The 27936-nt window shown below is 38.6% G+C and overlaps 1 protein-coding gene across 7 annotated transcripts; it reads right to left on the bottom strand.

Moving 5' to 3' along the window:
* Positions 1 to 223: 223 nt before the first annotated feature.
* Positions 224 to 26281, bottom strand: LOC111244926 (protein tyrosine phosphatase domain-containing protein 1-like). Of its 7 annotated transcripts, none has more exons than XM_022792508.2 (13): positions 26133 to 26281; positions 18327 to 18473; positions 16955 to 17151; positions 15354 to 15514; positions 12224 to 12372; positions 11681 to 11767; positions 11186 to 11291; positions 8306 to 8438; positions 7936 to 8046; positions 6097 to 6624; positions 5248 to 5414; positions 2422 to 2564; positions 224 to 2212 (listed from the first exon to the last, which is right to left on the bottom strand). In XM_022792508.2, the coding sequence occupies exons 1-13, from the start codon at positions 26168 to 26170 to the stop codon at positions 1945 to 1947; spliced, it is 2235 nt and encodes a 744-aa protein (XP_022648243.1). In that variant the 5' UTR covers positions 26171 to 26281; the 3' UTR covers positions 224 to 1944. The 7 variants fall into 7 exon arrangements, with proteins under 7 accessions (XP_022648243.1, XP_022648245.1, XP_086835818.1 ...); XM_022792510.2 differs by lacking the exon at positions 26133 to 26281 and adding an exon at positions 25661 to 26109; XM_086979692.1 differs by lacking the exon at positions 26133 to 26281 and adding an exon at positions 25437 to 25640.
* Positions 26282 to 27936: the final 1655 nt, after the last annotated feature.

The following is a 27936-nucleotide window of genomic DNA, read 5'->3' as shown; positions in this document are numbered from 1 at the left end:
ACAAACTCTGCATTTCGAAGCTTATTTGACTGACCTCTATGCTCTTTGAATTCTTAAGGTCGGCAAAATTTTGCCATTAAGTCAAGTTGTAGTTCAGTGAACATTATGATTGCATTTACGTCCAGGTTTGGCACTTGTCCACGTTTTCATGAACAAATGCGTTGCGAAAATGCGCTTTCGCTACAAAAAGGGTAATCATTGATCACAACAAAACAAGCAGGGATTATTAAATTTATTGGTACAATTAGAACGCATGTTTATTGACAATAAAAGAAGACACAATTAATTATACAATGATTTACACGTTGGGCCTTGACGTTAGCATTCCATTCCACATTCATTAGAATAGAATATCACATCTATACTTTCTACATTATCACATTACAACCTTATGTACTTTTCATGTAAAATCTGCAGGAAAAAAATTTTGCGTATCAGCTAAAAAAATTTGGTAAGACTTAGTCCATGAGATAAGAGTAATAGAGTCGTTTTTATGTATTGGACAACTGTTGTACTTTGGAAAAAATATATTCTAGACGTATCTGCGGAACTAATTTACATATCTGTTTATATTATTTGACTCAATTATGTGACCAGTCACTTTCTGCATTTATGGTATCGAGTACAAAGTTAACCTTGTCTGAAAAACCCAAGCATTTATTAGGTATGCAGGCTCTCACTTTCATGTTTGTTTATCATATATTATTTGGTCTGTAGTGCATTACAGAGGTGCATTACAACCTAGGAAAATTGATGGTAAATGGTCTGTCAATAAATAATTTTCCAATGACCACAGATTTTAACCGTAAAAAAAGAAATGAATTCGTCTTTTATAATATATGTAGGAAAATCCTAGCGACCAATTACCAATGCTAACGATATATAATGTGTTGCATGTAGCATAGAAACTACATTTATGGATGAAATGGACTGATTCCAATGAAATTAGTGGTTTCGCAAAGCTTTTTATGTATATACACGGTTTTATCGTATCGTATCTTATCTCACTTTTTCTTAATTGTAACTGCCAAGACTATCAAGGTTCTTTCACACATGGTAACAGGTGCTATAATAAATATCTAGTATAACATCATAATAGTAAGCGATATCACAACCTGCAACTTCTAGAAGTTTTAAACGACCAGTGGGTCACTCAGAAATTATCATAATCAGCAATGCCATAGATATGTTTAATGGAAGCACTTAATATTCAAAACTTTATTTAAGATTCATGAAGAGTAAAACCAGTTAATAAGAACCATATATCGTATATATTTTTTTATTTATTAATGTGGAAAAGCACATGTCAAAAGCTGCTTCCCCTCTGGGTCGAAATAACGCAAGAAAGAATGGAAAATTCCCGTAGGAGACTAATATAAGGTTGCTATAGGAAAATATTATTTAATCTTTGTTGAAAATCAAGTGGGAAGAGCGTGACTGGGTAATATCGTAGATTATCGGAAGACCCTGACGCATTCTCTGGGAGACAAATATTCTCTCTTTTCCCACATGCCACAAAATCACTGTGTTTACCTTCAGATGACGGAAGTCATTATTTAAAACTGATAGAGCTTTAGGCAAGCCGTCGCAGCAACCTTTGCATACACTCGCAAGTACCTAAAGGATTCCACACTTCGATTTAGCAACCCGAAAACTGTAGACATTTTGTGCCGATAAAGTGTTGTAGTTGCGACCAAATCCCACTAGGCGCTAAGCCATCAGCAGCTTGTTTGGTTAAAAACGGCGTTCGAACGAGAAGGTTTGCCTGCATAGCACAACAAACTTATATGTTACAAATCAAGCATGACACGTCTTAAGCGTTCCACCCTATTTGGTAGGTAAATATGCCCAACAAGTTAGCTTGTATTCTACTAGATTCCATGAGCGCGGCTTTCCTGAGAATCAACAATATAATAATCGACTGGCGATTTTATAAAGCCGTCATTATCGCGCAATCGCCAATGCCACGATATTGATGGCAGTTTTGGTAGAAATGCGCGCGTTTTTATGGTTCGGACCGCCTGATGAAGAATGATGGTCCTGGTCGTTGTGGTTGTTGTTGAGCAAAGAATGATCTGAAAAGTCAGGTGAGGATATAGCTTTCCAGCGTCTTCCAGATCCAGATGAGCCTTGTACCATATCAAACAATGTATTTATGAAGCGGGTCACCTCTTTGCTTGTGCCATCTCGCATTTTCGGCCATTTCGTATGCCTGTGGAATAATCATAGAAGAGGCTAAAGCATTATTCCGAAACTCCTCAAATAATTAGAAAGAGTAGTGTAGATATAGGCAGTGTGAATCGTATTATCACTAGCTGCTGGGGCTCATGCTGGTTACATACGAACAAGTTGTGTCTCGATATAGATAGCACACGGATTTATCAATATAAGTTATAATCGATGTGTTAGAACTGAACCAACCTTGGCATTAGAGATCCTTTGCAAGCCATTTTTTGGTGCGTCAATACACCGCATAGCCTTTGGACTAGACATTCGTGGATATCAGGATCGACATCAAGCTTTGCGAGAAAACGCACTAAATATTCGGTCGTCATGCGTATGCCCTATGTTTTCGGGAACACTCATTAGTTAATAGAAGCATTTGACCGTAGAGACACTGACGTGCCTCTAAAATCAAGTTAGTATCATTACGAGCCATCATGAGTCGTCAACTCAAGCCTGGTTTGCCTCGTTACTGCATTATTTCTGTGTTGTATCTTAGGTTTACTTATTGTTACTCTAACCTGTGACGGGGTCATCAAAGCGCAACCGTGCGGTTCGGTTGTGCGTAGATACGTAAAATGAGCTTCTAAATGCAAATAATAAGAAAATATGAAAAAAAAAAAGTGACATTTGTGCCACAGGGTTCATTCGATCAAAACACCAACATTCCACTGCAAAGCTTAGTTTTCAGATCATATAGAAATGTAGAAGATACCTAATGCTAGTCTACTATAAAAAACAAGCTGATTAAATTGGAGCTTGTTTGGCTGATCGTCTACGGTTTTACGAATGTATTCAGTCGAAACTAAATTGCTAGGGAAACTAAATTCGTTTCAGGCACGATGTAAGCAAACTTGCAGCCATGATAAAAAAACAACAGTGTGTCGGTTCGCGTTGGATCCCCACAGATATCACAGCATTCATGGGTTGCTCTAAATCGAGCATGTGAAAGCAGAAGCGGGTTCCGTCACAGCTTAACGGAAAATTCAAGGCATAAAAAAGTGCGGACTTCGGAGTTGATCGATGTCGCCTAAAAATGCATTTCTGATGATCATGGATAGCTGGCTCACACATTTCATGAGAGTGGGGTCACCACGTTAGAGATTCAAACCATGTCACGGAGACCCTAGGCACGTGTCACAAATGTTAGACAGATTCTCTCTAAGACCAACTGAAACAAGATATTTGACAGGTGCCATTTGCATCTTAATTATATGAAAAATGAAGTATTAAGTGATTCTCTACCGAGAAGGTTTTTATTCTAAATCCATGAAACTGATCGCTGGCTTACGTACAACGTAAATGATATATGTATTATGGGTAAAAACAATTTTCCCACTAATTAATTACATAGGACGTCATCTTCTTTGTAGGCTTTACGCGCTGCAGTGAAACAATAGATAGCTAAAGTGTTTGTACGAAGCATTTGTCTGTCAGAGAGCTGGTCGTTAGAATCGGATTCGCCGCGTAAGTATATGAGTATGTGCCGGAATGAATGCACATAACCGCTGTATGACTCTGGTTCGAATCCGCTGAGTTGCCGCGTATGCTGCATTAATGGGCATGAGTCCAGTAAGATTCGACGCGACAGCGCCGAGTGGCCCATTTGTGCTATGTTTGCACAGTTGCAAAGGAAACATTCGAAATGTGTCTCTGAGCGGTTTAGGCCTGGAATCAAAGTTGTACTCGGTGGTTCATGATTACATTGAACAAATATGACTGTAGGAAATGACACTTCGACCTTTTTTTTGCAGAAGATTTCGTTGAAGCATCTCTTTTTTTTTACTACTGTTTTTGCTGCTGTTTTAGGAATAAGGTGTGAGCAGAAGTCTAAACATAATCCGGCCACTCTATAGATGGATTAAATCTAATATTAGCACGCAACTTTTCGATTCTTTTTAACTCGCTTCTGCTTTCATTTCAAGTCTTAAAAGGAAAGCTCTTTTTCTATGCTTTTCAACAATTTATCGTTTACTTGTTACACAAGAAATACGGCTATTTATTATTTGCATCATGTTACCTAGGCTACGTAAGGGAAAAGTTATTTCGAGTTGTATTTGCACTTGAGCGCTGTGGAGGATATACTCGGCAAAATGCCTGTATTTTTTTTTACGCAAATCGGCAAGCCGAAATTATTTGTCCATTTGATTTGTACGTCGTCCCGGAAGTCATAGAAACAATTTCATAGGCGTTCGAGTTAGACGAGACTCATTTGGCCTTTGCAGCCGATCTTCGAACGGGTACGATGAAAAAAAGGAATACGATAACATATATTATCGTTAATGTAAGACTTGTTCCTGTTGTTGTTGTTTTAAATATAAATTCCACCAATCAACAGATATTTAAACCCTAAGCTCACTACGTTGTTTTACCTTATCTCTAAAATTAATTTGTCTGCAGATACCTAAATTTTCATTGTTACATCATTGTATTGGCCTGAGAATTCGTAGCTCACTTGCATTCTTTACAACTCTGCCCGTGCTTAAACAACGGGAAACACTTTTGTATTGCATATAGGCATATCTAATATTTTCGTGTTCTATTTCTAAATCTGTTCGGTTTCGGCGAAAAAGCCTTTGTTTTTCATGCTCCAAACAAAAATGCCATAATGACTTCCACAAGTTAAAAATTTAAGTTCCAAGTACATTGGAAATGCTGAAATTCTTTGTACATCTACGGACTTCAATACTGTGGAAATCATTATCATACAGCAAGTTGAGAGACAAATGACTAAAAGGTAAAACAAAATAGAAATACGAAAAAATAGATAGAGCTATCTGTAAGTATTCACTATTGTGTTTATTGCCATGAATGCGCACTCATTTCAAATGGAAAAGTCAAAACTACCATGAAGAGGTAATAACAGTAAGAATGTATGTATTACTTAAAATATGCTATTTTCTTTTTTGCTGCTTCTTATGCATCCGTTTCGGGATAAGAAATAGATGAAGAAAACACTTCCTAATAATAGCTTCGTTTAGCCAATTTCTATAGACATTATTAACACAATCAAAGAAGAGTTACCTTGGGAAATGTTTGAAGAACAGAAGCAGGCTGCTGAGGTTTTAGGACTATTTGCGTGAGCTCAGCTGGGGACAGCACCGGGTCGCTTAAACCGGATTCGAGAAATGCCCACAAAAGTGCCGCGACGACGCATGGGTTGGGTTCATTTTTCAATCGTTCCCACGCACCTACAGTGCACCACCATTACCAAATATGAGTACACAATATAAAATACGATCCTTAAGTTAGTTTAGGCTGAGCAAGTATTATTGCAACAGCTAGTTTCACAAAAAGCACTTTCTACACATTTGAGTCCATTTTGTAAACTTTCGTGTTAAAAAGTACTCTCGTTGGCCGCTACAAGCTTTGTAATACGAAGTTTCATGTAATACATGAAGAGATATTGATATGTAAAATAGGGTGTATAATTAATTATACGGATGCTTCACAACCACGTTTGCTATATATATATATAAGAGTGTATATAAGCAAGATAGAAAGGGACGTATGTTCTTTCGGCCTCTTTCATGTAAGTTAAGGATACAGCACACTATTAAATCAATTTATCAACTATTGAATCACATAGAATGTATGTGTGTATAAATTAATAAGTTAGTAAGAAAAAATTTTTAAGGAAAGTGATGCAATGTGTAAAAGCCATATATTAAGTTCAGGGTTACAAGCTAGAAGATTAGCCGTGCACGCAAAACCTAATAGTCGCCAAGAAATTAACGGTCGTTGAACATTGCCGTCTTGTACCAGCTTTGCCGAAAGGAAACACTTTAAAATAAAGTCACAATTTTATTATTAGGTGGGGCAAATTCGTATCACTTAGTTGCACATATGATTCGTGTGTTTCCATCTACGTGCCTGCATCTTCGTTGAGAGCCCGCTTGTATTTTCGGATGAAGACCCAGAAGGACGGCTGAAGATCGCTGTATTGAAAAAGCATGCATTTGGCAACGATCCTCGAACACTGGCGAGCGTTTGAGTTGGCCCCAGATCCGGCATCGCCATGTCCGTTAAAAAAAGGAGTCTCGCTGCCCGCGCCATCGTGTTGACCCTCATCATCGTCAGCATCATTTTGGTTATAGTTACGTAGGTCTTTGTTGGCCTGAAGAAGAGCTTCATTCAGTGAATGCCTTAACTCAACTACTTCAGGTGCGTCGCTTTCGTTCTGGCTGTGTTCGTGGTTATTGTGCGCTTCTTCGAAAGGAGAGGGTGCAACTTTAGTGGAAGGGCCTACAAAGGGCAGATGCAGACAAGAACGGCCTATATTTGCGCAGCTACTGGAGCTGGCTGCCACCTGCGTTGCACGTACTGCCTTCGAAGTCATAAGCTGTCGGTAAATAACATTTTTTTCAAGAAGACTTTGCCGCTCGCGGCTTGCTTCTACACCTGCATACAAACACGTGTCATATCATTACCTTCTAGGCCGTTGTATTGTATACTTGCATTGCTATAATGGTATAACATAATGACTCATAATAACTACCGATCGACTGTGATTAGTAATCCTGTCTGTTTATCGTTGAGCGCTTCTAATGCCTCATACCGTGTTGTTTACTACCCGCGTGGCATGAAAGCTAATTGAGCCTGAAAGACTCGGCGACATGGTTTAGAGTTTATAGAGCTCTTAGATAATAATTGTGTTCTAGGCATACTAACAGACCCCATGTGTTGCAATGAGATGCATTGCCTTCATAGTATCATTATATCTTAATAATATCTAAAGACTAAGGAAGCAGCCCTCGGAGTCGTTTTTGTGATACTGATTAATAAAAAGCAATAGTTGCTGTAAATGCACTGGCGGATTTTAGAAGGTGATTAGAGTTATGGATATGTAGATAATGCTGCTTCTGTCAGAAAACGCATGTAATATTATTCCTTACGTGCGTGGTATTCTGTGCATTGACTCTCATATATCCAAATAAATATATGTAACACATCAACTTAGCTAAACACGCAAGCACGTAATTTACAGCAAACAAGGGGAGAAAGGTATAAGAGATAGCCAAGATACTGAAAACATATTTCCATATCACAAATATACATAATATGCATACGTAACACGCTATTCAGTTGCTTAAGCTTGGAAAAAAGTTCTCCTTCTCTGATGTGGATCGATTCCACCCTAGAATGTTCTGTGATCGAACATGCATCAAGATTGTGTACAGGAGGTTCATGTATGGTCGTGGTCTTTGAGCTTCCGAGAATTTGAATTCCGAGTTTTTATTAATCTAAATTAGGCGTATTTTCTCCAACGGTTTCCATGGCGATTGCCTTAATACGATACTAAGCTATTAGTTCATAATGGATTCAATACTTTCGCTCCTCTCAGCTTCAAAGTAGCTGCCGCGCCCAATGTACTACGGAGAAGCTTGGTTGTAATCTGCTGAGGCTTTTCCGTGAGGTTTTTTAATCTATTCCCGAACGGCAGTTGTACGCCGCATCAGAACAAATATAAAGAAGAGAAAACTGGTACTCTACAATGTTCTACAACCTAGTTTATTATGAAACGGTAGGTGATAATAATATTACCAAGTTGTTAGGAAGTACTGGTCTATATTGTGAGTAGTTTGAACTAGCCATATACGCATAATAAATTGGTTGGTATGCTTGTTTTACACTGGTGTTATTATTCCTCTCATTTTGGATTCTTTCTTCTTATTATGGATTCAGAATCTTTATAAGCGATCATCTACTTACTATTCGAATAAACTTCCTCGTCGCTCACATCGGAATCATCCGAAGATTCGAGATTCGAGTACAGACCTGCTGATTCGAGCAGACCTTTCAAACCTGAGACCATCATCTCATCTGAATTTTAATCAATCAGAATCTGTTAGAAATTACAGAGTGAATTCTAAATTAGACATTTCTGATACTAACAATGGTGACATGTCAGGGTAGTTATTTTCCAGAACAGGACAATCATCACCATCGCCATGCACATGAATTAAATCCAGTTGTGATCAACCAAATTTTACTAAACTACACGTGGTACATATATATATATATATATATATATATATATATATATATATATATATATATATATATATAGAAGAATACTGGCCTTCTGTGTTTTGCTGTTGGCTGGCGGCTGATGATGGCGCTGACGTCGAAGTCGGAGTCGTAGCAGGTTTCCACACAGTGTCATCGTAAGTCGCGCCTATGAAGTCTTGATAGAACGCCGTCAAGTTGTTCAACTAGGAGATGATCATAAGAGGCGCTAAATATTGCTAGTGTGAAGACACCGAAACGCAAAGCTTTACAAGTACAAACACGTGCTGTATACAATATAGGTTAGCAATCATAGATCAAGCAACCCTTCATTCGCAATCAACAGAAACGTTCAACTCTGAACAACGTTACCGTAATGCGCAATGCAGCATTACTGAATGAAAATACTTAAAAAATTTTAAGTTAAACTTCGACTTTAGTTGCTGGTTTATTTAATCACGGTAGCGAAGAAACGACTAATGGTGCATTTTATTTAGTACTTCTTTTATTTATATATTTATACTTTATTTAGTACCAATATTGGAATCAGAAGTACTAGAATGCATATTTTATTATTTCCTTTAAAATTAATTCTGATGGTTACTTGAATTGGTTTGGAAGTGCTTAAGAACGATGGTTTTCGCTTTATTTACTTGCAGCTTTGGCACCCTATGTATATAGCGATCGTGCCTTAACAAGCTTGTGTTGTGTATATACGGATAACTGCGCAAATAAAAACTATATTCTTTCCCATGAAAGGACTACAACAATTGTTAAGTCATCTTTAAAACTCAATTCAAGAACCAATAAGTCAACATACAAGCTGACCTTGGAATCAGCGAAAACAATGAGAAATTGATAAAAAAAAAACCATTGTCGAACCCAAAAGATATGAGTGAGCAGCTACCGATGTTAGCCGCGGTCACGAACACAATACATTCTGGTCAATAGCAAGCCGATGCTCAAGCGGAACTGCAAGATTTTAGGGGCGAAAACGTAAGTAGCAAAATGCAATGGATAATGCCACAGAGAAGACATCTCTCTTGTCTTGGCCGAACGATGGATAATCTGGTTCCATCAAAAGCTATTGATTCGACGACAACAAACCGGCCGACCTAAGCCTACCTAGCCAAAGCGTACATAATATACAACATGCACAGATAATGGATTACCATCGTAATCATAAATTTTCCTGAAGTTATTCGTAACAGAGAGCACACAAAACCCTCAAACCGTTCACTATGCCTTTCAAATCCTTGCCATATATACGACTAGTATCTATTTAAGATTAGGTTAGGCATATTATGGTGCTTTGCCGTCCTATGACTGCTGTATACACAGCCGACTATACAATATACGGAAGCCAATTTAAGAAGCCACAGTAAATTTAATATTAGGGCTAACTTAGGTACCACCAAAAAGAGTCGGTGGTACCGCACGGTACGACATTCATGAAGTCATGTGTACTTGTGAGTCCCTGAAAAAATTCCGTTTAGCGTCATGCTACGTACTATGCGAAGTTCAGAACGGTAAGATGCTAAAGGCACGTACAAAAGAATTAAGAGCGATTTCACAGTGGCATGTAGAAACGTACTCCGTTTGCATGGTTTGCCCAGGAACCTGTCCAGAAACATTAGTCATGGCTTGCAGCATTTTTCAAAGCGACAAATTTTATTTACTTACACGCGCTTGTCTACAATTTTTGGCAGAAGGTTTAGCATATTTGTCGAAAACGTCACTTATCGTCGTCCGCTGATATCTGTTCAAAGCTTTCTGGCCCATCGGCTTTTCGACGTTGTGCTGTTCCGTATAAAGTATCGTCAAATTGGTTTAATTTCAGGGCTCCGTTGGATTGTTCTACTATTGATGGACTACTGCTGTGACGCGGGCAGCGCCTCTATTGACGGATGTGACCAAGTCGACGTCATCTATACGTTTTACTATTTATTCATAGAAATGGATAAACAACTCGATTACAGTTACCGCAAATACATTCAGGAATGTCTTCCTCCGCCGGCATAACAACCTATCTTTCGCTATGTCAATAGCTCATGCAATGTAATTAGGTCTTTGGTTTCCTTCTCGTTGGGATTGACAGCGTAAATTGTTATTTTAGCCGAGTGCACAAAAGCCAATTGGTAAAGCTTCGGTGCACTTTTCGATCTGAGTGCATCAGTTAATCAGAAGGAGACAACGCTAGAAGTTAGATGGCTTTAAAGTTAGGACAATGATAATAAAGCCTAGCTAGTATTCCGATTCATTATTCAGCATGAGCAATGGCGCTCTGTACGAATCAAATGAACGAATGGCCATTGGTCGAACTGCAGCTGCGAAACACACGCTCAGACCCCAACAATAACTCTATAGAATAAGGAGAAAAACAGCTGTGATAATATGGTGCAGTCGCTTAAATTAGTCATCTTCGTACTGATTCGCAGTGGATAGGATTAAACGCTTTTTCAGCATAAAGCTCTATGTAGCGTTCCCTGTTTGGCATGAGATGGCGCGAAGGGCGATATAACAAATGTCTGCTGTAAGCGCAGTTTATGGCCAGTATAGAACATTGTGTTTAGATAGATATAATATATAAGATAGGTAAAGCAAAAGTTCTTTGTGGATCAAATAGGTAATAGTAGTAGCTGAATGAATCTTATAATTACCAGTAGTTATTTAATCTGATACATATATACACTGGGTACCTGATAAAAGTGACTTGAAGGAATTGTTTTTTGGGCAGTATCGATATCCCTAAAGGAGAATTATAATCTGACGATCGAGTCAAATACGTTTTTCGTCGTTAATAGGGCGCACCTGCATCGTTTAACCAAATTATCAGTACATAAACATTACTTGACTCTGTAATACCTAAAATCAGCGAAGGCATGAAGCGCGTGAAAAATTGGCATTTACGAATAGCACGCCTTCAGTCACATACGAAATTTGTCGAACTCACCTCGATATTTTCGCTGTCTTCTGACGATGCCGTCGAATGGCCTTTGTCAGGTGTAGCAAGATGGACCAGCCGTTCACAACAATGATAAACTAGCCGCGGGATATATCTGCATTATTTAGACCACAAGATGTTCCCGCGGGTCTTAGATAGTTTTTTTTATTGACAACTCTGCCTGATTACGAGACCGCTTTGGTTCGCGTGAGTCCTCTAACAGGACTGGAGCTGAAGACTATTATAGTCTGAAATCTCCGGTGTAAGATCTATTGGCTCCTTATTTTTTGACACTACCTTTTGAAATTAATAATTGTATTACCCCTATAAGCTTGTCTTTTTGCGTTTGCAGTAAAAACGATGCTAAATAATACTGTCGTATAAATTGGCAAGCCCACGTGCAACCTATGCAAATCCAATTCAAGGTCTCGTTGGACTAACATCTCTAGCTAACTATAACCAGATGTCTGCAAATCGGAATTTTTATTTTTTAAAAATGCTTACCGCAGATGACGTTGCTCTAAGCCATGAAGGATTTTATTTTGATCTTCCAAACACTTCCACAACGTATACGTCTTTTTTCCTTTGTCCCTGAAGAACAACGTTACGAATGTCAGGACCAGCGAAAATTTTAGATAAGCGGCATCCTAATTTTACTATAGGAAAAGTATCAGCTTTGTTATCTTTGAAAGTAACCGCGATCCTTCAACAAAGCGCGATCTACCGCGACAACAATAACGCGCCCTAACAAAAAAAAGCTGCATGTAACCTGCAAGAGACTAATGAGAGATTTAAAAAATAATCGGTTTTTTTGCTCTAACATCCTATACATTCTAACAGACTATATGCTAAAATGCCATACCACCGATAAATCGTTTGTATTTGATTTGTTTTCTTGTATGTTTAGATAGGACAGAAAAAGTGGTGTGTATATATATATAGCGTTGTGCACTTGTAGTATTTGCTTTGGTAGCGTGGCACTTACGAGTTTTGACGATATACCCAGCTTCACACATATTCACAATTTGAAAATACTGATTAACTTACTGTTGTGCTGGAAAAACGACAAAGAGGGGAAGAACGTATTGGGCAAATTCTTGAACGCAAAGTATTTGATCTGAAGTCTGAATTGAACCTGGTCGCTTCAGACGAACATACCGGATTGCGTCATTTGCCCGACATCGCAGCCAATAGATCTAGAAAGAAAATGTTGACAAAATTCCATTATTTCAGTTATGTGACATTAAAACCTGTCATGGTCCTTAAGGGTCACTGCGCATAATTAAAGATGGCCCAAAGTATTAGTATTTACAATAACTTTGTCGCTCATATCTGTGTTAATGAACAAATAAGTGTTGTTTATAACTTTTCTTAAATGGCAATCAGTACCATATGGAATACTTAGATAGCCTGCTGACCAGTAACGAAATTGATTTGTTTTGTAAATTTGTAAGAGAAAGGCTCATCAAGCATTTCAGTCAGTTTTATGATCTTGGTAAACGATTTATATAAGCGTACTGATTGGACATAATTTGGCAAGGCAGAATGAATCTGCCTTAGACACAGCGGTGCCGTCAGGTCATAGTGTTGGCAATCAACGTCTGCGAACACAAACTTCCCGGACTGCACACCCACCAATTTATCCACCCATTTTACAGAAACTTTCCAGCTGATGAGCAGTTGCAGCAATAGCAGCATCGACTGGTCTGGTCTTCTAGATGCCATTTTCTCCTCCACCCGCGATATAACCCGACCGTTTACGTGTGAATATCACTGTATCCACGTGTGAAGACACCAAATTCTGTTAATCGCTTATATGGCAAAGTGCTTAATTAGGGCGAAATCCAGTTTAAGGGATCTAGGATTGCAAGCAATTCTAATAATGACTAACGTGAACAATTAGAATGTCAAGCGGAGTGCGTCTAGATCCTAATCGGTTTGAAGGCCTAACGGCAGTTCCAAGCATAAAACTCGAATTGTTTAGCTCCTAGGAGCTATGCAGTAAAGTGCCCTGGCCAACAAGTGCATAACGTCGGTACCAACACACTGCAAAAATAAGATCACACGTGCAGTTCGTCGGAAAGCCACAAATCACGACAACATTGTCGATCTGTGCAAGCAACTTCCATACGGATCTTTTTCCATGCAGTGTATAGTGTAAATGAGATGAGGAAAAACGCCTGGGAACGATCTAATGATGAGAGATATAGCTTCGACTCTCATGGCTTCTGCGTAAATCTTATTTATTACGTGCAGTACAGTGCAGACAGCATCGAGATGTACTCTGTATGTACGATAGCTGTTCTAAGATAGCTCGATTCGATGATGTCTACTGCATCATACCGGGGCCTATGTATAAAATGGCAAGGTAACCTACGATAAGATGAGAATGTCTCGAGCTATGCAGCTTTTAAGCTATGAAGCATCTTTAACTATACGATTGAGATATGCTCGGGTAGGTTTTGTGTGTATAATAACTTTATCAAGTACTATGATTATCTCTATGGGTAGGTTGTTACTACACTGTTAGTTACAACTACGCTGTAACTAGTTTTTCGCAGTTTATATAAAGGTTTAATAAAATATGTGTTATGTCTTTCGTGGAAGACTGTTTCAATTATTTGAAGGGTTCGAAGGGAAGCTCGATTCAGTAAGATGCCTCCTATTCTAGAGACTTTAAGAAGCACAAGAATTCTGTTATTTTAATTAAAAATTTTTATAACTCGACCTGAATTGTTGAACGAAACACCAGCTATTATGCCAAAATAAAAGCTTGCTCCTTCCATTAAGCGCTTAGCGATGAACATAATTAGATTAGCTTGTTTCTTATAGCAAAAAGAAAAAATAACCTACGAATGTGAAATTATTTACCAATTACTGAAAACGCAGAGTGTCCATGATTTCTGACCCGGCTTAAGACTTAACTATTTGTAGTATATAAAATAATTTTAAGCGGTAGAATAACGGTCGTCGGTTTCTGCTCGGTCTGAATGATGCTGTTAAGGGGACTCAGTTTTGCGCCTCCAAGCGATTTTTAATGCACCAATTATTAATTTACGATCGGGGGGCGGTCAGCATTTTACATCTTCCCAATGATCCCAGCAACTCTTGAGCGCTAAATTTAGAGGAATCGATTTAACGGACGAACTCAACATCTATATTTGTGCCTTGTCCTCTGACTATTACCATAACAAGGATAAAACATACATCAGACGGAGAAACAGACGTTCGTCAACATAGGATGTGTGTGTATCTATATATATACATATATAAAGATGTCATAGAGGGCGCTGCTCGCATCATAGAAACGAAACGGCGCTAGCTGACTAAAAAAATGACAAACGCATATACGAACTAAATTTGGCGATAGGACGCAATTGGATAGAATTTGATATATAATATAATACAAGGCTATCAGCAGTCCCACTCAAAAGAAGGATTTCATGAATAAACAATAGAAAGTAGAACAATAATCCATATTTCTCATCACGCATCCAAATAGGCTTCGGACATTTGTGCCATATAGTTATAACTGTATACCGACCATCTCCTAAATGGCTCAGACGGCTTTGGAAGCCTGGTTTGACGAGAAAGCGACGCCATAGAGGCGAAGCTTCTGGGGAGCATTGGAGTATTTATAGCATAGATTTACAGACCCATAAGTGATAAGCGTTCCGCCTCAGTTGCAGTAATGCAGTGTAAACATCAAACATTTTTTACGTTTTACGTCTCCCGGTTCGAGCACTGGAGGTTTTTTTGATAGCGTTGCGGTTTACGTAGATGGCAAAATTTATAAGTTAACTTCTTCTACCAGTAGTAGTTGAATGGATGCAGCCCTCAACACATACTTGTTTGCACCAATTGTCATTAATCATAAAATTCCCTTACGTGTTATAGATTTGCATGTGTTGAGTTGTGCTAGGTTTTTTTTATACATTTGACTGTTTTGGTTACGTTGTACCGAGAAACAAATCTGCGTTAACATAGTGCGTTCGAATAGAAATATGGCATTGCAAAGAAATACGTCAAAGGTACTCTGCCGTACGAAACAGGTGACTTAAATAGAAAATATCGGTCAAAAGCCTTTATATACAAAAATAGTATTATACCGAACCAAATACAGGATCAAAATATTGATACCAGTAGCAAAATCATCGTTAATAGAGCAGCAGCTCACCAGATAACAGGCGATGAGCACTCCCGTTCGTCCTAGGCCCGCGTGACAATGTACAGCGATTTTGCCCTGCCGTAGACTGAAAGACATTACCTTCACTATATCAAGTATTGTCCACTTGGGCAGCGTTCCATAGTCCTTCCATGCAAAATTGTAAAAAAATACTGAAATGTAACAGAAGCAAACATTTTTCACTTTAAATGATCGGACCATTAAACCAAAAGGAAGTAAAGTAACACACTCAAAAACCATTGTATTTTTTTAAGGTTATATATATATATATAGGTTATATATATAGTTTATATTATTATATACACTGTTTTTTTACCACTACCCTTGGTTGTAAGATCATATCAGTTACACTGATCCTATGAAGGACTCTTTGGCCCTAAGCGAGACAGGGCCCGAACACAGTTTTTCGACACTAGAGTGAGTGTTAAGATCGGTCACACACATCAGACGCAAGCGGGACACGGTAATGAAAGCTTGGGCAGGATCATATAAAGGATAGCTCTAGCCCGTGTTAGATGTGACTGCTAATCGATAATAATCGATCTCGTTGCAACTTTGTTGCCGACATACTTAGATACCTCTAATCAGATAGCTTCACTTCTAAGTATCGAGTATTGAACCTAGGTTGAATTGTTGCGCAAGGTACAGCGTGGTGGTGGTCTTTTTGTAAGAATGTGCACGCTTTTGATTGAGTTACTTGAAAACTGTGTACGCTGCAATTGAATGTCGAAGTTTGCACATTGCTTAGCTTGTTTACTCTATCTCGATCCAGCCATTAACTTGGCGCTGCTGTTATATGGCCGCCAGTTTTTCTTGTGAAAAAAAATCCACCTTCACTCGTCGTCTAAAGCTGCTTGATCCAATGCTGGCCTTGGCCACATTGGCCAGTATGGTTTGTCAAGGAAATTCCATGAAAGCGAAGAAGCCTTTATAATTCATTAGCACCCCGTAAACTGGCAACCTATAATCATACATTTCCGTTGGTAGCCAGCAATCACTAGAACTCAAATCCGCTTCGAAGGCCTAATTCAGATGTTCTGTTACTGCTACCGTGACGCTAACGATTAGACTCGGAGTGTTAAACGCTTCCATGGCACCTCTTACGGCCACAATGACGTTCCTCCAAACATCAGAGAAATCTGGAACCGTTAACTGTTCCTAATAGTACTGTTGCTACGGCCACTATAAAGAGATTGTAATCTGAATCACAGCACCCTAGATTAGAATCGCAGGCCAATGCTTAACGGACATCGCTCGTAGGTACTTCTGGGAAATGTAGCTTTGAACGCCTTTTGTGCTAAAAAACTATGGAAAATTTGATATTATAATTAAATCATTGCTATATAAGCATTATTATATTGCAGAGTACAGCTCTCTTATTCTACATCTTTTAAGAAATGGGCACAAATTTACGAGATTTTTTCTATCTAGAAGGGCGGCTTGTTACAAAATCAACTTAAAAAGCCCTTCGTAGTGACTAGCAATATTGTTTGTGTGCTATACACAAATCAATAAATAGATTAGACACTTAAAATAATTAATTTATAAAATATAGGTACAAACGAAAACTGTAAATTAGGTCTATCTCGTACTTTGCTTTTCCATGAGCTGCATGGGTTTATAGGAGAAACCCTCATCCTCGAGTCCATTTCCGCACGATGCATGTTCGCCTGGACTTTGAAGATTGAAGACGGCTCGAATTCCATGCTCCTGAAACTGTTGCACGATGTCATAGCGCACAAGCAGGCGTGTCGTGGGCCGAGACATTGCCAAAACGTCATCAGTTACCCTGAAATAGAAAAACAAAATAACAATCTGACATAAGATATACGTGCCAATGTATTTGCCTGCATTTTAAGGAGAACACGAATAAAAGCATTTTAGTAGCCCTTCTTTCTTCTCTCTATATTACTTCTGCTGTTACGGTATCAGAGAACATAGATATAGAAATAGATGTGTACATAATTCTGTTAAAAATCACAGTTAACACGGAGCTATGACACAAACAAAAAGAACGTTTGTCTCATTGGTTCGCCTAATGCATTATATATATATATACATGTAGATGGAATTTTGGCTTGTGTGCGTTCATTTGAGCACATGTACACGAACAAAGCCAGTGTAGTACCAAAGTAGACAGCCAGTATATGCCGATAGTACACTCACTGTCTGTGAGTCAGAAGTGGTCGGTTATTGATGGCAGCTGTTTGTCGCACGCCGTTGTTGCTGGCGTGAACGTGTCCGTTCGCGTATCTGTATACGTCTGCCCGGTCATGTTTAACGCTAGCCTAAAGCTCTGCTTATATCGTGCGTTCAGAAGGCATATTTAGCATGAGTACTTGCCTCCACGCATCCGTGACTGCCTCGTATTCTGGGACTCTAAGCTAGCTTCAGTCAAACGGTCTGTCTTGATGATAGAACAAACATTAATACTATGGCTCTTAACAAGAGAGAATCACGAGCCGAGGGTATCTCACGCTAGCAACAGAAAAGCCTTTTTCCTTTAACATTATTTTCATCTAAAGCTATACACATGCGTGTTAGTTAATATAACAGTAGTTAGTAAAGGTAGTCAATCAATATAAGTAATCCTGTAATACCAAAAACTAAAGGTTTGATATGCGCCGATATGCGCAACTGATGAAGTCTGTGAAATAAGGAAACGGACCTAAAAGCGCATACGATTACACGATATTCTATTGGGGATATCAGCTTAATCGGTACCGCATTGAAACTCGTAGAATTTATTGGCTATGAAAGTAATGGTAAAACTTCAGAGGATCTTTGGCCGTTTTTTTGCAAGTGAAAGTCTGCAACACATAGCAGTATGTATTCCGTAGACGGGATGAATTTATCGGACTGAACGGTCCAGCCATACACCGAAATCTCAAGCGTCACCTACTAGACTTATCTAATAATATGTTCTTATTGTAAGAACTAATGATACTTGATTATGAATATTACCAATGCGAGTAGAGTCCTCTGATGGCAGACTGTTCGGGTGGCCACTTCATTCCACCGCAGTATTTGCACGACTTTCCGCCACAGAAAAGCTGACATTGAAGATCGGGTGAGGTCGTTTTGCGCAGTCGTTCCGATATGGCGTGGTAGCTAAAAATAGATAATATTCAGTTCAGAAAAAACTGTTTTTTATAAAAGGTCGATCATTCAAGATGTTAATTGCTGATCCGTTTGTGCAAATCGTTGCACAATGATGCTACACAAATGGCCGATCCCGAAGATATCTTTAAAATATAGTTAATTAGTAATGATTCTTCACCTCGTACGCAGTTTGTTTTTCGATGATTTTTATTATGTTTTTTAAGTAAAACACCTTGTAAAGACCCTGAACGTGAACACATAAGTAACAATCGAAACGTATACGAATAAACATCGTGTTCTATAGATCGTTATTCGATTGGGTAAACACCACTCTATGTAGAAACTATACGATACTTTACTACGAACGGCAATATTTAAGTTTGACCCATCGAAGTGAGTCATTTCGACCCTTCGATGAGTCACACCGAAATACGTCAAATGCATATTTAGCATTAATTTATTCTCAGATATCTGCTAACAATCAATACCAATGGCTCGGACAAATAGGCAGACCCTACAATGCATTATCAAGAATTCAGACGCATTGGTTTCTATCGATCTGCGTTGATCTGTGCTGGGTAAGTGTGTAGATAGGCAGCCGTATCTAAATGAAAATAGTTAAACGTCGGATGCGAGCAGTGATTGAAATGGTACCTTGATCTCTTGGCGCTACTAAGACTAAAACTACTTCTTTCTTTTACAGGAACACTCTACGGATACTTCTAAATAATCTTGAACACACAGAAGTAATAATACAGCCGTACAGAGCGTCCATTCAGAAATTCAGATTTGAGATTGCTCGCCTTTTACCGTAACGTTTCTAGAAACCTCATAAGGAGCTGATTAGCGGTTTACGTATTTTTGGGGATGGTACGAACCCGATCTTTTCTTCTTGAATTCGGTCAATTATCCTCAAACTGATTTTTGCTCAGATTTTATTTCATGCTTTTTTTCAGGGTGCCAATATTGAATCGGGGAAAAAATCAGATTCTTCCTTCATATCGGTGTGATCAAGGTGCATTTGACTAACACTTCGCGCGATTTCCCAGCAGCGTCTTATTCTAATTACTACTGCCAATAATCCAAATTTAGCTTAATAGTACTGTTCGATTCGAAAACCAACTAAAGGAATCGCTGTTCTCCAAGGGACTGTTACGTCTAAAGGTAAAAAAAAAAGTTTAACATAAGAGTTATTTTCGCCATAGGAGAACCACAGTCAACCAATCAGTCAGTAGGAACGGCTCGGAGAACGAAGTTTCTTTCTATTTCATACTGAATGATTTTATTTGTAAATGTGTTTCGGTCCTGTTTCAGAATAACATTTCTACTGTCGATGTGCACGCTTAGTTTGAGAAGATATTACGCCAAGAACAATTCGATTGGGCAATATCAAAGCTACACCTTTGGCTTGAATGCTGCTGAATGTTGTCCTTAAGGCTCCGGTGTGAAAATACTTAGTAGCAGAGTACGCTTCCCTATGTTAGGCCCACGTTGCGGAATAAAAGTATTGTGAACATGACATAGAAAAGCAGGGTCACGAAGCGTTGACCTTACTAGCATAAAGTCCAACATCAAATAGCTGATTATTTCGCAAAATGACAGATTGAATAACTCTTCGTAGAGCACTACATCGTCCTGCCGCAGCTAAACAGCCTAAGTCAAATTGCGGCCTGTGTTCTGCATTTGAAAGCCTTAGAGCAAAGCAGCCCTTACAGACCCAGTTAAATTTTTTGTATAGCCATGTGAAGAATTGTCTGTGTCTTAAATAGCCTTTATTGCACTAACGCTTGTCGTGGAACATTTTCGGCTTTGTATAGGAGTTATTTGTTTTTGCGCCATGCGAGCATGAGGTTGATGACAAGTAGTTATAGATAGGATTGTCACCAATCCCACACAGAATACAATTACCCCTTTTCGAGACTCTCACGCGCGTAGGGCGCTTACGGCTATACGGAGTCTGCTCGTGGCTACGCAGTCTACTTAGGTTTAATGGCGAACATTTGCCGAGAGTAGAGTTTATAAAACATTGTCATCCGCTTTTTACGGCCGTCCAGACCGTGATTTCTAGTCTAAATCAACAGCTAATACACCTACAGGTACAAACTACAGCGAGAAAATAGCGAAGACTGCAGTGTCGGATACGGAATTGTTGGGTCGTATGTTTTTACCACATAAAAGACTGGTATTAAAGAAATACAGCCAATCTAAAAAAATACACAGCACCAGCGTCCTAGAATTGTTATTAGTCCGGCAAATCAAATGGGCAGGTCGTGAAATATTGTGGTGAGTAATTTGACACAATATGATAACTATTAGGTGGGATTATATCGGCGTCATCGTCGCATATTTAGCTAGGAACACGTTTCATAATCTCAATGGTAAGTAAGCCTGAGGAAAATCCCATTGTTGAAGCGCACGGCTTAGTAGTCCTACACGATAATAGAAGAGAAAACAGAGCATCTTTCAATAGACTCAACGTGCCTTTCAATAAAAAGGGGTAGGCGGCACTCGTTGCCCCAACCCACATATATACGCATCTAGTTTAGTAATACACTGTGTTTGAGTAGATAGTATACAACCTGGAGCGTCACTCGCAGGATCGGTTCCAACTCGAACCTTAGCCTGAGGTCGCTGACAAAGAAAAAGCTAAAAAAAGAAAAACAAACGCTCGGTCCTGTGAGCAATTCAAAGGTCCGACGACACCTCTGGCAAACAGAAAAGATATACATTAAATTTTAATGTAACATGATCGATAAGTGCTATTTGCGACACTTTGCCAGTCTACCTATTCTTATGGCATTGGACGGCTTGACGCTGATTTACTTTTAGAACCCGCATGTCGCCTATAGGTGTGTGGTGTCTCAGTGGCTAAGAGTTTGTATTGGCACACCTGAAAAAGATTCAGATGGACGCTGAACTAAACAAGTTCTAGACCAGTTCCTTTTCTATTATTAACAACTTCCTATAGCAAACTCTAATATAAAGAAAAGTCATATTGATATGGGTAACCTGTAGAAACAAAGATTCACGCTGTTCTGTGTGCAAGGACAATTTATCAAACGGATAACTGTGAAATTGCGAAGTCCTTGACGTTTATCAAAGACCAAATATTTCTCACTCTCTGTGAACATTCCTATATGAAACGCTGAACGTCTGAATCGTGTCTGTGTGTAAAATGCTGTTCAGATGTATCTGGATTTAGTTATTAATAACGATCGATGCACGCCGCTTGATTAAAGAGGTGTACTAGATAATAGCCACTATTTCAAAAGCTAACTGACCTTCCGTATTATATGTACGTCACGTAATGATTCTTTGTAATGTCATATATTGTCTTCCAAATAGAAGACAATATATGAGACTACCAGACGAATAGTTTGCTTACAGACAAACTGTATCTTAATATATAACATAATATAGTATTTACTATCAAGATATTGGCTTGATGAACTTCCTAAAAGTCCACTTGAACCTTTAATTCGGATCTGAATCTGTCATTCATCGTAAACCCATTAACAAATATATAGGAAATAAGGAAGAGGACATGATTGATGAAATGAACGACTTTCTATAATATGGAAGATAAACTATAATCAGCTCTCAGATAATGGTGACTTGCCTTAACACTATTACCAAAGCAAAGATGAATACCCAGCAAAAGAAGACGACGGCTGTAATAAGTCAATTTTTCTAGAGAATAGATAGAACTCGTATGATTTTTTTTTTTTGGCACGAGATGTGTTCGACGATGTTATATTATACGATATATAATGAATTAAAGTGACCTCACATATGTGTTGGTGAAGACTGGAGAGTACGGAAGGTTTTTAGTAATTTAAATAGCCGTTATATATTCAGAAGAAAAATAGAAGACGCCTGGCCCACATACCTGATAATGATAGCTTCTTTGACACCCTTTCGATCTCTGATTGGAAACCAAGGAAATCTATTATAATGTAAAGTAGTATCTCGAACTTTTGGATTCGAAGATGTTCGGCTTCAGTTTGGCTAGATCATATACGAAACGATACGGTCTTATCCTATGAGTTGCTTAATATCGATGCGCTATTCTTAATTAAAACGCCCTTTCGTTCAAAGGTAAAAGACACAATTATATAGAGGACCTATAGCGACTAGAGCAAGTTACGTATATAAAGCATTTAAGAAAAAACACGAAGAAAAAGCTATAGATTTTGCGGCCTTATTCTGATTATCTACTAACGCGATACGAAATCTTCAATCGAGCTTTATCTGTAGTGTATATTTTGAATGCGGTATAAAATGACGAGCAATTTTAAGCCTTATTGTGGAGTCGACGCTTTCGCAAAGACTGTTTTGGGAAAATTTCTCAGCTTAGATACATTTAAGGAAAGCTGCTAGCTCGCGGCTATAGCAACTGTGTCACAGCAATGAACTTCTCATGACAGGCTAAATATTTCACTAATTTTGCATGCAATAATTTTCAATCAAAGCAACATACGCCATTTTAAAATCAGCTTATAGCGAATCTTATTCTTATTTCCCGTGACGTCCGCAGACATTTTCAAAGCTAAGAAAAGCTGGAATTAGCTATTTGGGGTATTGCTATTTGACCTAATTCTCTTATTTGCACATGGTTGACATACAGTATTTCAGCTAATGTTCCTTTCTTATGGTATATACATTTATAGATATATTATAACAAATGATTGCAGGCCATACTAAAATGCTCGCCAAAACAAAATAACTACAAGAAGAATAAGGAAGGGCTAGGGGCAGCAAATCTTCTCGCCCCCTTGAAGCCTTGTACCTAACGGTATAGCTAGCATTGATACTGTAATAGAGTAATAAAAAGTACTTCTATCGTATGTTCATTACTAAGAAGCGCTCTAATGTTAGAGTACACACTTCAGGTTTGTATTAGTGATGGTCGATCCGCCGTAGGCTATGGTAGATACTATTGAAGCTCAGCAACAAGCGACTACTCATTGACACAGTGAAATCGAACCCAGCAAGCCATGGCGCAAAATTCGAAATCGATGTCTCGCCGTAAAACTTCAAAGTAGCAAGTACAAACTCCACACATTGTTCTCATTACTAGTGAGTCTCAGTACTCTTCATTAGCCTACCAGTCTATAGTCATTCGCTTACCTCGACCATTTAAAGATGTTGAATAAAATGACCACAGTAGCATCTCCAAAATGGATTTCTACATCTGTTGTTACTATCTGCAATTCAGTCTGTTCGAATTATTTTTACATCTGTACGATTAGTTAAGATAGCTTTAAGCATATTTGATGTTCCAACAAGGTATGCCTCTCCTTCTGCAAATGCTCCTTTTAAGTATCACTCTTAAGTAAGATTTTTCAATGACCGCGCGCAGTATTGTGATTACCACTAGTTGTTAGATTTGATCGTTTGCTACGTCAGGATAATTTGATGATCTGAAATACAAATTTCAATATTTATCAATCGATACTTCTTCAAATGGTCATCGAAACATCAGCAGCACGATCGTAGACCTCCTTAACATTAGAGCCCTTCTAGCCTATTTGGACGGCCTCGATAAAAGTGTTCTTTGAAAGTTTCGGCTTGCTTAAAATTCACACCTTTTCTTAAAGTTAGAGGGGTACAGGAGACAGCCTTCGATGGCTCGAACAATGAGCCTTATGCCCATTTGCAATGAAGCCTATTGAGCTCTTTATGTAACATTTGTGAGACAGTCGAACTGGTAAATGACAAAGTAAGATCCTATTGAAATTACTAGTTCAAACAAGAGCAATACGTTTTAGTTTGATTTTTGTGTAGTGCTAGCATGTTTCGTTGTAGCTATAGTAAAGTCTGCTGCAAAGACTATTCTAGCCTATCGAGGGACGCAGTAATGGAGCCTGTACGATGAACCCAAGTGGTCTCAGATATCGTTGTGATAACTGTTCTATTTGAGTGTTCGACGAACTAAATTGTACTAGTTTCGTTTGAATGTGGGGAAAAAATGGGGTCCACGGCATAATTAAACGTAACATTGTATAAGCCGCCTCCACGAGAGCTTATCAAATTAGACCGATTCAGCGGTAGACCATCTGACAGAAATTGGGTAATATGGGCATTACAGGCTTGAAAAATACAATTGTTCATTTTGTTCTTGTCAGTTCGATAACGATATAAGGTTCTGCTAAATTAAGTTGTCTCAAGCTACTAAAGGCTTCTTTTCCACTTTCCTAAGCGTTATTTACCGTGTGGATCAAAATAAATTAAGACATATATACAAATAAGGAAAAGCATCAGAGTGCTCACACTCTCACTATAGAGCATATCTTTTTGTAGAGGGTCGTATAGATGCCGAAGCAAAACAAGGCTAACTTATGCTATAACAATGGCTTATCGTCTACCGAGTATCGAGTAGAAAACGCACACTAAAGTACTAACTAGGCAACTATTTTAAGGTACTAACAACACCGGTGTTCATTGAATTGACTCCTATTATGCCGAGTCGCAACTGGCGTAGAAATAACAATCGCGTAAACAGTAACTCTGCCCCATTTACAACATATAAGTTGAGCTATTTCTCATAACCCTATAGCGTATATAATGTAATCCCTTGCAACCGTAGCGCTAGGCAAGGCAGACGACGCTGCCCCTGAGAACATAATCGATTCCCGGCTAAACTCGTTCAAGAGGCTTAATCCGCTTTGCCGCCAAGGATAGACGGTTCATAACTGAATCAGCCCCTTGGAATATTCTAAATCTTTAAAGAATTCCCACAAAATACCATACATAGATTAAGCACAATACGCTTTAACGTACAGATGATTCTTACATACTGCTTAGGCAAATACCTATTTTAGTTGATAGTATATTATTGATCACATCGATGAAAAAGAAAATTTTTGACTTCGTAAACTATCAGTTTCATCGTCTTATTAATCCGTTGCCATTCTAAATATTGAAATACCGAATCTATTTCCATTAAAGAATGATAATTTGATGACCAACCATTCCACGACAGAACTTAGCGCTGTGCAGTCTCATACGTTACATTTGGAGCAGGGTACACCGATTTTTCGCTCTTATGTTGCAACTTTTCGTTTTCGCCGCCACATTATAGCCTTACGTTTTCCGTACTGTTTCAACATGGAAGCTGTTAGAGTCCGACACTTCAGAAACTGCTCTGTTCTCGTTCAACGAGAACTCCATCGTTAAACGACCTTGCAACTTACCGGACTGGCTTTCAAAATCTATCCTGCTGCTGCTGCTGCTTCATTGGACATTCAGCGCCATTGTGAGCACTTTGTCGCTTGCCTTCACGTATTCCAATCGCCATTAAACAATGTTACGCACTGTTTGAGGGACGCGTGACAGCACCTACCGCCACGCACTTTTGTTACATGCAAACATCCTGATATATGGTAGTAACATGGATTTACCTTCATTCCCACACAGCATCGCGAATCAAGCATCGCCGATATATTCTTATGCACTTAAATTTAGACCACATTTGTAGCAGCGCTTCAACGAACGCTTAGAATAGTAGAATTTGAAATCGCAAACATTTTTGCTTGTAACTTGCCCTCGGAGGGTTTTTTTCTAGTATATATTATAATGTGAACGATGGCAATTGGCAACAGAGGTGATGGAGGGCGTATTATTGCTGCTATGGTTATTTCACGCTTAGAATTTAACAATGATTACCTCGGCGACGGGGGATCTTCATTCATGCTGCTGACCATCGTGAATTCACTTCATCCCCACAAGCAACTGGCATCATCAACGTCAAACAACCAAACATATTATTGAGGTTGGCGTTACTCGCTCGGGGAGAGGTCTAGGTCGTCGCGGTTTCCATAGAGACACCGAACGCACAGGCAAAAAAGGGCCAGTCTCCAAAGCCCCATCGCCTTCTGATTTTGTGAATTTCGCCGTCAAACGGCCGGATTATACAAACGGAATAAACGTGAAACAATATATATATATATATATACGCAAATAGACCAAATAGTTTTTCTGCTCCTCCATGAAATATTTGAAATCGTTACATTTATGATATGCAATATAGCTTACGGAATGAACGGGTCTCACCCAATGCACTATTTCAAATAAAACCGCCTCTCGATAATTTGGATAAATGAAGGAGTCAACACACCCATTCTGGTCATGCGTGTTTTACTTGGAGTGAAACATTTCACAGTACTAATGTCGAAGAACAGAGCAGCACAGCTGTATGAACGTATAAACTACTGCAAAAAGAACAATTTGTTCTTAGGACTCATTTTCCATTGCTGCAAGTATTTGGCAGTGTGCTTAAGCGTTTATGATAAGAGACTTGATAATTCGCAAAGATAGCAGAGTTTGCTAGACTGAGAGGATTAACTAGACCCATTGAATTACTCTCAACATTAGCACGAATGCTGTTCTTTAGAAGCTTTAATTTTGTTTCTTTCGTATATTTGGTACGTTTCTTTAAAAGTCTATGGGATATATAACGTCCAGATGCAGGGTATCAGGCCTCAGGTCCCATCAGGCGTTACTCAATATAGAATTGCATACCTTAATTATAAAATGATGACTATCTAAGTGTTACTGAGATCCACAGATGTAGCCCAAGGTATGAAGGGTCCCATACTTTTGTATCGGTACGATACCTTGAAAGCAACGGAAAACAATTCTTTTCGGCACGAATAAAGGCCAACGAACAAAGAAACATCCGGTGAGAATAACGAGGCAAGATTTTAGATAGTTTAGTGCTGAACTTTATAATATTCGAAGAGTTGTACAGATGTCGTTTGTCCTAATCTTTAGCTTCTTTTAACAACGATCGCAAAGATACCGGTCTAGAAAAGTTAGGAAGAACTACGAGAAAGAAAAAAGCATTTGATGAATTTTTGAAGCTGTCCTCGGCGAGTACTCAAAAAAAATTTTGATTCGAAGCCATTGTTCATCCTGCTATTGCGTGCTGGTCAAGTAGTCAGCTAATTAGAAGTACTGTGAATAAGCGTATAGTAAATATTATAATTTTATTACTGTCAATCTCCAACGTTACGCAATAACGCATGATTATTACATACATGTACGCGAACCCTTTTACGAAATAAAAGGCGGTTTATCTAAAAAAATGTGGAGCTTCCTTTTCGACCTGCACAGAGTTTTTTTTGACGCTCATTATAATGTTCAATGAAGTATCCTGCTCTAAGTAAATACATGGAAAGTTAGTTAAGCAATCTAAGCCAAATATGGCCTCTGCTCAAAAAAAAAAACCTTTTTGGAGTTTTAGAGTAATAACGGTACGGAATTGTTGAAGGTAATTTCACACTGTGAACGACACTGAAGAATTTCGAAATAATTATCTGACTCAATATCGGGGAAAATTGCTTGTTATTGTTGTTTAGACAGAGCGAAAAACATGCATCCTTTGATCGGCCTTTGATTTAATAAAAATTCATTGACGACCAAAGTTCTCAACAAATGAAGACTGCCCGACCTGTATGAATATTGGCCC

Source organism: Varroa destructor, unplaced genomic scaffold (assembly GCF_002443255.2).
Source record: "Varroa destructor unplaced genomic scaffold, Vdes_3.0 BEIS01000002.1, whole genome shotgun sequence".
NCBI classification, from domain to species: Eukaryota; Metazoa; Arthropoda; class Arachnida; order Mesostigmata; family Varroidae; genus Varroa; species Varroa destructor.
The sequence above is the reverse complement of the archived record's forward strand: the minus strand, read 5'-3'. Positions and strand labels throughout refer to the sequence as shown.

What these genes read in the sequence shown, in the direction of transcription:
- LOC111244926 (XM_022792508.2), bottom strand. Translation starts at nt 26,170, where the DNA reads ATGGTCAGCAGCATGAATGAAGATCCCCCGTCGCCGAG. An exon ending in TTAGAGCAACGTCATCTGCG is followed by an intron (nt 11,292 to 11,680) that starts GTAAGCATTTTT and finishes TAAATAATGCAG; the next exon opens with ATATATCCCGCGGCTAGTTT. An exon ending in CCAACAGCAAAACACAGAAG is followed by an intron (nt 8,047 to 8,305) that starts GCCAGTATTCTT and finishes ATTAAAATTCAG; the next exon opens with ATGAGATGATGGTCTCAGGT.